Source organism: Phoxinus phoxinus (genome assembly GCF_949152265.1).
Source record: "Phoxinus phoxinus genome assembly, contig: scaffold_121, whole genome shotgun sequence".
NCBI lineage: Eukaryota > Metazoa > Chordata > Actinopteri > Cypriniformes > Leuciscidae > Phoxinus > Phoxinus phoxinus.
The window spans coordinates 1-9960 of NW_027639343.1; the positions used below are offsets into that span (position 1 = coordinate 1).

The 9960-nt window shown below is 52.1% G+C and overlaps 1 protein-coding gene across 2 annotated transcripts; it reads left to right on the top strand.

The window, feature by feature from the left end:
• Positions 1 to 2631: 2631 nt before the first annotated feature.
• LOC306994310 (pseudouridylate synthase 7 homolog) lies at positions 2632 to 7165 on the top strand (the record flags this gene model as incomplete). Of its 2 annotated transcripts, XM_079639921.1 has the most annotated exons (4): positions 2632 to 2791; positions 2873 to 2964; positions 5246 to 5323; positions 5502 to 7165. In XM_079639921.1, exons 1-4 carry the CDS (start codon positions 2682 to 2684, stop codon positions 5636 to 5638), a joined length of 417 nt encoding a protein of 138 aa, XP_079496047.1. In that variant the 5' UTR covers positions 2632 to 2681. The 2 variants fall into 2 exon arrangements, with proteins under 2 accessions (XP_079496047.1, XP_079496048.1); XM_079639922.1 differs by lacking the exon at positions 5246 to 5323 and having other exon boundaries at positions 2641 to 2791; positions 5502 to 5638.
• Positions 7166 to 9960: the final 2795 nt, after the last annotated feature.

A 9960-nucleotide genomic window follows, 5' to 3' on the forward strand; every position in this document is an offset into this window, starting at 1 on the left:
ACCCGCCACGACACACCCACACCCGCCTCGACACACCCTCACCCACCTCGACACACCCGCCTCGACACACCCTCACCCGCCTCGACACACCCTCACCCGCCTCGACACACCCGCCTCGACACACCCTCACCCGCCTCGACACACCCTCACCCGCCACGACACACCCACACCCGCCACGACACACCCACACCCGCCTCGACACACCCACACCCGCCTCGACACACCCACACCCGCCTCGACACACCCGCCTCGACACACCCTCACCCGCCACGACACACCCTCACCCGCCACGACACACCCACACCCGCCACGACACACCCACACCCGCCTCGACACACCCACACCCGCCTCGACACACCCACACCCGCCTCGACACACCCACACCCGCCACGACACACCCACACCCGCCTCGACACACCCTCACCCGCCTCGACACACCCTCACCCACCTCGACACACCCGCCTCGACACACCCACACCCGCCTCGACACACCCACACCCGCCACGACACACCCACACCCGCCTCGACACACCCACACCCGCCTCGACACACCCACACCCGCCTCGACACACCCTCACCCGCCTCGACACACCCTCACCCACCTCGACACACCCGCCTCGACACACCCACACCCGCCACGACACACCCACACCCGCCTCGACACACCCTCACCCACCTCGACACACCCGCCTCGACACACCCTCACCCGCCACGACACACCCGCCACGACACACCCTCACCCGCCACGACACACCCACACCCGCCTCGACACACCCACACCCGCCTCGACACACCCACACCCGCCACGACACACCCACACCCGCCTCGACACACCCTCACCCACCTCGACACACCCGCCTCGACACACCCTCACCCACCTCGACACACCCGCCTCGACACACCCACACCCGCCACGACACACCCACACCCGCCTCGACACACCCTCACCCACCTCGACACACCCGCCTCGACACACCCTCACCCGCCACGACACACCCTCACCCGCCACGACACACCCTCACCCGCCACGACACACCCACACCCGCCTCGACACACCCACACCCGCCTCGACACACCCACACCCGCCTCGACACACCCACACCCGCCTCGACACACCCACACCCGCCTCGACACACCCGCCTCGACACACCCGCCACGACACACCCACACCCGCCACGACACACCCTCACCCGCCACGACACACCCGCCTCGACACACCCACACCCGCCTCAACACACCCACCACGACACACCCACACCCGCCTCGACACACCCGCCACGACACACCCACACCCGCCACGACACACCCTCACCTACCTCGACACACCCGCCTCGACACACCCTCACCCGCCACGACACACCCGCCACGACACACCCACACCCGCCACGACACACCCTCACCCACCTCGACACACCCGCCTCGACACACCCTCACCCGCCACGACACACCCGCCACGACACACCCACACCCGCCTCGACACACCCACACCCGCCTCGACACACCCACACCCGCCTCGACACACCCGCCTCGACACACCCACACCCGCCTCGACACACCCACACCCGCCTCGACACACCCGCCTCGACACACCCGCCACGACACACCCGCCACGACACACCCTCACCCGCCACGACACACCCGCCTCGACACACCCACACCCGCCTCGACACACCCACCACGACACACCCACACCCGCCTCGACACACCCACCACGACACACCCACACCCGTCTCGACACACCCACACCCGCCTCGACACACCCACACCCGCCTCGACACACCCACACCCACCTCGACACACCCGCCTCGACACACCCGCCTCGACACACCCACCACGACACACCCACACCCGCCTCGACACACCCACCACGACACACCCACACCCGTCTCGACACACCCGCCACGACACACCCACACCCGCCACGACACACCCTCACCCGCCACGACACACCCGCCACGACACACCCACACCCGCCTCGACACACCCACCACGACACACCCACACCCGCCTCGACACACCCTCACCCGCCTCGACACACCCACACCCAGCTGGTCTGATGTGTTTGAGGTGTGTGTGTTCAGCAGCTGGTCTGATGTGTGTGTGTGTGTGTGTGTTCAGCAGCTGGTCTGATGTGTTTGAGGTGTGTGTGTTCAGCAGCTGGTCTGATGTGTTTGAGGTGTGTGTGTGTGTTCAGCAGCTGGTCTGATGTGTGTGTGTGTGTGTTCAGCAGCTGGTCTGATGTGTGTGTGTGTGTGTGTGTGTGTGTGTGTGTGTGTTCAGCAGCTGGTCTGATGTGTTTGAGGTGTGTGTGTGTGTTCAGCAGCTGGTCTGATGTGTGTGTGTGTGTGTGTTCAGCAGCTGGTCTGATGTGTGTGTGTGTGTGTGTGTGTGTGTGTGTGTGTGTGTTCAGCAGCTGGTGTGTGTGTGTGTGTGTGTGTGTGGGTGTTCAGCAGCTGGTCTGATGTGTGTGTGTGTGTTCAGCAGCTGGTCTGATGTGTTTGAGGTGTGTGTGTTCAGCAGCTGGTCTGATGTGTGTGTGTGTGTGTGTTCAGCAGCTGGTCTGGTGTGTGTGTGTGTTCAGCAGCTGGTCTGATGTGTGTGTGTGTGTGTGTGTTCAGCAGCTGGTCTGATGTGTTTGAGGTGTGTGTGTTTCCGCTGCAGTGGGTCAAGGATACGGAGAGATGCTGAGCGCTGACGATCTGGACATCCAGAACATGAGGCACAAAGTTCGTGATTATTCTCTGGCCGGTGCGTACCGAAAACTCCTGATTCGCCCCAGTGATGTCAGCTGGTGAGAACCTCTCTCTCTCCGTCAGTGTGTGTGTTCAGCGCTGGTTCTGATGATTCTGTGTGTGTGTGTGTTTCTTCAAAGGGAGCTGATTCAGTACGATGATCCGCGAGTGCCTCTCGTTCTCTCAGATGTGGAGAAACTAGAAAACACTCCAGCTCCAGTCTACCTCAAAGGTCCAGAACACACACAAACACACTCACACACACAAACACACTCACACACACAAACACACTCACACACACAAACACACTCACACACACAATCACTCACACACACACACAATCACACACACACACAATCACACTCACACACAATCACACACACACACAAACACACACACACACAATCACACAATCACACACACAATCACACACACACACACACACAATCACACACACACACACAATCACACTCACACACAATCACACACACACACAAACACACACACACACAATCACACACACACACACACTCACACACACAATCACACACACACACACACACACCGCACACACACACAATCACATACACACACACACACAATCACTCACAAACACACACACACACACACTCACACACACACACACTCACACACTCACTCACACACACACACAATCACACACACAATCACACTCACACAATCACACACACACACAATCACACACACAAACACACACACACACACAACACACACACAATCACACACACACAACACACACACACAACACACACACACACAATCTCACACACACACACACACACAATCACACACACACACAAACACACACACAATCACACACACACACAATCACACACACACACAATCACACACACACACACACACAATCTCACACACACACACACACACACGTGTTATTTATACAGCGCTTTTTACAATACAGAGTTTTAAAGCAGCTTTACAGAGATAACAGGAAAATAATGCAACAAAGTTTGTTTCTAGAAGAAAATGGCGGTCCAGCTTAAGTAAGTTCAGTGATGGTTCATTTGTGTTGTAAAAAAATAATTGTGTTAATTTATATATATGTGATGCGATCTGGGAAAACCCACCACATGGTCAAATTTGACATATTACAGGTTTTGATACCATATTAAAGCTGTTTTCAAGCCCTTTACAAATCTGTTTTTATTTCTTTTATCGTTTGTCTGTAACTAAAGTTATGATTATCTGAAGTCGGCTGATCGCTATGATTTTTAGAAACGGAATTTTGAGAAAAACAGATTTAATGAACTGTCCCGTCCTGCTAGCGGGACGACTGGCGCTCTTTTTTTTTTATTGCCTTTTTTTCATATTACATATTTTAGTAATGAACATAGATTAGGTATCATTCGAAAACTTATGAACTCAAAATTCATCCTGTGGAAAGCGTTTTGAAGTTAGACGATTGAGAAGCGAGCAAGATCTTCAGACTCCGTTGTTCTCTTCTCCGCATCACAATAACGTTGGCTAAAAATAAATAAATAAAAACTTGCGTGCCGTTGTAGTTTACACAGGACTGGCGGGACCTTTATTCTGGTATGGGTTTATTTGGATAGGTGAACGGTCTCTGTAGTGTTAAGAGAAGGAGAGCTGTGCGCGATTACGTTCTTTTGCACCTCCGCTCCGCCGTGTAGGGTTAGGGTTAGGGTTAGGTGCACCTCCGCTCCGCCGTGTAGGGTTAGGGTTAGGGTTAGGTGCACCTCCGCTCCGCCGTGTAGGGTTAGGGTTAGGGTCAGGGTTAGGTGCACCTCCGCTCCGCCGTGTAGGGTTAGGGTTAGGTGCACCTCCGCTCCGCCGTGTAGGGTTAGGGTTAGGGTTAGGTGCACCTCCGCTCCGCCGTGTAGGGTTAGGGTTAGGTGCACCTCCGCTCCGCCGTGTAGGGTTAGGGTTAGGTGCACCTCCGCTCCGCCGTGTAGGGTTAGGGTTAGGGTTAGGTGCACCTCCGCTCCGCCGTGTAGGGTTAGGGTTAGGTGCACCTCCGCTCCGCCGTGTAGGGTTAGGGTTAGGTGCACCTCCGCTCCGCCGTGTAGGGTTAGGGTTAGGGTTAGGTGCACCTCCGCTCCGCCGTGTAGGGTTAGGGTTAGGTGCACCTCCGCTCCGCCGTGTAGGGTTAGGGTTAGGTGCACCTCCGCTCCGCCGTTCTTAAAGAGAAAGACAGTCTTTTCAGCTTGCCACTATAAATCGCCATTTTTCTGCACTAAACTAGCGAATTTTTCTACACACTGAAAACTGACCGTCTCACACACACACACAGCTGACTGAACTGACGGTCTCACACACACTTTCACCAGCTTTAGTCCTGTGTGTGTGTATATAACACCCTAACTCCCATTTTTCTGCACTAAACTAGCGAATTTTTCTAAGATATATTCAGAGATGATAGACAAGATGTTATAGAATAATAATTTAATGAAAACCCAATTTTGAAAAAAAACTGACATTCGATCTATTTTTAGACCTTACTGAAAACGTGCCAGCGCGACATCGACGGGTTTTCCCAGATCGCATCACATATATCTGCTGTGGAGAAAACGGTGATGTCATCGTCCAGCTCAGTTTAGTTCTCGTATATAACAATAATATTGTTGATTATGCAACTAAATACAAATATTATAATATAAAGCTAACAGTTTTTGTCAGATTTAGCTGCCTGCTATAATGTAACCCTGACCATCTCATTTCATTATTGTGTGTGTGTGTGTGTGTCTACAGAAGGGAAGTATCGGGCGCTGAAGATGGAGTTTTCTCTGCCGTCCTCCACTTACGCCACGATGGCCGTCAGAGAAGTGCTGAAGATGGACACCAGCATCAAGAGTCAGACTCGGCTCAACACCAGCTGGCTGAACTGACCGTCACACACACACACACACACACACACACACACAGCTGGCTGAACTGACCGTCACACACACACAGCTGGCTGAACTGACCGTCACACACACACACACACACACACACAGCTGGCTGAACTGACCGTCTCACACACACACACACACACAGCTGGCTGAACTGACCGTCACACACACACAGCTGGCTGAACTGACCGTCACACACACACACACACACAGCTGGCTGAACTGACCGTCTCACACACACACACACACACACACACACACACACAGCTGGCTGAACTGACCGTCACACACACACACGCGCACACAGCTGGCTGAACTGACCGTCACACACACACACGCGCACACAGCTGGCTGAACTGACCGTCTCACATACACACACACACACACACAGCTGGCTGAACTGACCGTCTCACACACACACGCACACAGCTGGCTGAACTGACCGCCTCACACACACACACACACACACACACACACACGCACACAGCTGGCTGAACTGACCGTCTCACACACACACACACACGCACACAGCTGGCTGAACTGACCGTCTCACACACACACACACACGCACACAGCTGGCTGAACTGACCGTCTCACACACACACACACACACACACGCACACAGCTGGCTGAACTGACCGTCTCTCACACACACACACACAGCTGGCTGAACTGACCGTCTCACACACACACACACACACACACACAGCTGGCTGAACTGACCGTCTCACACACACACACACACACACAGCTGGCTGAACTGACCGTCTCACACACACACACACACACACAGCTGGCTGAACTGACCGTCTCACACACACACACACACACACACACACACGCACACAGCTGGCTGAACTGACCGTCTCACACACACACACACACACACACAGCTGGCTGAACTGACCGTCTCACACACACACACAGCTGGCTGAACTGACCGTCTCACACACACACACACACACACAGCTGGCTGAACTGACCGTCTCACACACACATACACACACACACACACAGCTGGCTGAACTGACCGTCTCTCACACACACACACACACACACACAGCTGGCTGAACTGACCGTCTCACACACACACACACAGCTGGCTGAACTGACCGTCTCACACACACACACACACACAGCTGGCTGAACTGACCGTCTCACACACACACACACACACAGCTGGCTGAACTGACCGTCTCACACACACTTTCACCAGCTTTAGTCCTGCAGTTTATTGGTTATAAACTTCGCTATGTCGTGTGTGTAATTTTGAGAGTGAAGAAGCTACACACAGTTACTCAGTTTTAGTGTTGTTGTTTTAAAGCTGTGCAGGACTGTAAAGACATTTATTACATGCATTTTCAGAACTTCAGCATAAACTGATCATTGAGCAGTAAATGAACATATTCCAGTTCTTGTGAGATTAATTTGATGATTTATAATTATGTAAAATGTTATATTTCTGCTGAATATTGAATTTTTCAGTGTAAATATTTTAATCTGAATAAATGGATCTGCCTGATGTCTTCGTGTTTCCGTGTTTGACTTCATGTGTCAAGCATGTTCTCAAACATTCACCGAGCCGAAGCAATGCATTCCTCTGGACAGTCTCGCGTGTCTTCATTCTCAGAGCGACTGGGCCTTTATGCTTTCTTTGCTCACGAAAATTATTTTTTTCTGGACTTGACGTCTATGAAAAGCACTGAAGACTGGGTGTTTTCCTGCAGCTCGTGACAGATTTTCTGATCAGATGTAATGGAAGATCTAAACATTGCTGTTATCCTCACAAATAGCATAAATGCTAGCGACGAGGCAGACACGTTTACAAAGTAATCATATCTGCAGGATAAGACATGTAAAGTGTGCTGGTCTTCATGATAAGCCTGTGGTAAAATCCATTTAACATCATAATATCATCACGAGCCCTTTGACCATCACATTAAAGCAGAATTCTCATCGGTCATCCTCTGTTTAGACTGTTTCATAACCCGCTCTACACCACTATAAGTCTATACCGGGAGAGATCCCTGTCAGAGGCGTCCTGCGCTGGTGTGGTCACACGTGGGCTGCGGTTGTGAGGCCGGTTGGACGTACTGCCAAATTGTGAAAAAGGCCCTAGATCAAACCCCAGTCATCAATGAAATACGCCAGAAAGATAGTGGGGTTGTTCAGATCCAGCTGCAAACAAAAGCTTGTGGAGATGCAGGGCTTGATGGGCAGGCCAACTCTGAAACCGACACAGGAGGTCGGACGAGATGGAACTGCACATCGCTTGTGTGAGCGACGTGAGCCAGTGGGAGCTGCACTCTCCAATTTAAACAGTGATACTGCTCCCCTGACAAGTCTTGAGTGTGACATTATTCAACAATCATTGTCATTACTGCAACCATTCAAACGAGCAACAGCAGCGATGTCAGAGGAGCAGGGTCCGCTTCACAGCACTGGACGGGGTTTGCAGCACATTAGGTAGGCCACAATGACCATACTACCCATGTAATTGGCCATAACTGTCATGTGGTCATTATTATAATTAATATGGTTTTCTCCTGTTTTGGCTCACAGGCTCACATCTGCAAGGTCTGCACTCCAGATGTGGAGGGTATGAGACTTTTAGAGCCTTGGCACTGGCTACACCGCTGGACCCAAGGTTAAAAATGTGGCATTTAAAAATCCTGCCCAGGAGTGTGCGTCGCTGATGCGTTCAAACACAACTCCTGGAGAGCAGTTTCAGTCTGTGTTGTGTAATCTGATTCATGTCATTTATACTTCATATATGCCATCAGTTTAGGATTTGTTACTAATTGCTGTTTTCATTTTCATTCAGAGCCCCAAATGTCAGCATCAGACCCATCATCATCATCATCATCATCAACATCAGGCCCATCATCATCATCATCAACACCAGTAGAAACACAGGACAGTTTATGGGAACTTTTTGATACTCGTATCCATCAAACCCAGATGATACACAACGCTACAGCTGATGCCACAGTGGAAGAAGAAAAATACCTCAACGATTAATTTTTGCCCAGAACTCATGATCCACTAACTTACCGGAAAGAGAGAGCATAATCTTTCCTCATTTGTGTGTCCTAGCTAAAAAATATCTTTGCATGCCAGCAACAAGTGTCCCTCGTGAGAAGATTTTTTCAAAGGCTGGAGAACTTCTGTAAAAAAAAGTAGGCTAACTCCTTCCACAGCAGAGAAATTAATATTTTTGAATAAAATCTATAAAAAAGTGAGATATTGTGGCTTGATTTCTTTTAATATTCATTTTTCATGACTAAAATCACATTATGCACAGTGAGGAGCCTACAGGTTACAAGCTTCACATATTAGAAAAATACAATAATAATAAAAATGAATGGCTCGATGTCAAGGTTGTTTCAGATCAACACCTGCAAGTGACCACCAGGTGTCACGGTTGAGACGGTGTCGGATTGTTCTCGATCTGCCCACCACTAAACACAGCAGGTGAAGGATGGTATGCTGAATGACACGTAGAACTTAGCTGACTGTAACACACCTGAAGATGAGGTTGAGGAACGGATACACAGGGAGACAAAGAAAATCCAAAGACAGCTGACTTCGAAGATGACGAACAGGATTGCTGGGTAACTCTGGTGAGAGCAGGAAGAGTGAGTGAGTGTGTGTGACTCCAGACATTGGGTGCTTCTCAATTCTTATTTGTGCATCCTCGTTTCCTTTCCTCGCTTCCTTCCCTCGCGTCTCAGCTCCGCCCCCTGGAGGACGCGGGGGAAGGCTGCAAGGAAAGAAAATGAGGACGGAGGAATCGAATGAAAGCTCACAGCTCCTCTGGAAGCCTCCTCACTCCTCGATCCTCGCCTCCTCGATCCTCGCCTCCTCACTCCTCGATCCTCGCCTCCTCGATCCTCGCCTCCTCGATCCTCGCCTCCTCGATCCTCGCCTCCTCGATCCTCGCCTCCTCGATCCTCGCCTCCTCGATCCTCGATCCTCGCCTCCTCACTCCTCACTCCTCGCCTCCTCACTCCTCGCCTCCTCACTCCTCGCCTCCTCACTCCTCGCCTCCTCACTCCTCGATCCTCGCCTCCTCACTCCTCGATCCTCGCCTCCTCGATCCTCGCCTCACTCCTCGATCCTCGCCTCCTCGATCCTCGCCTCCTCACTCCTCGATCCTCGCCTCCTCGATCCTCGATCCTCGCCTCCTCGATCCTCGCCTCCTCACTCCTCGATCCTCGCCTCCTCACTCCTCGATCCTCACTCCTCACTCCTCACTCTTCGATCCTCGCCTTCTCACTCCTCGATCCTCGCCTCCTCGCCTCCTCGATCCTCGC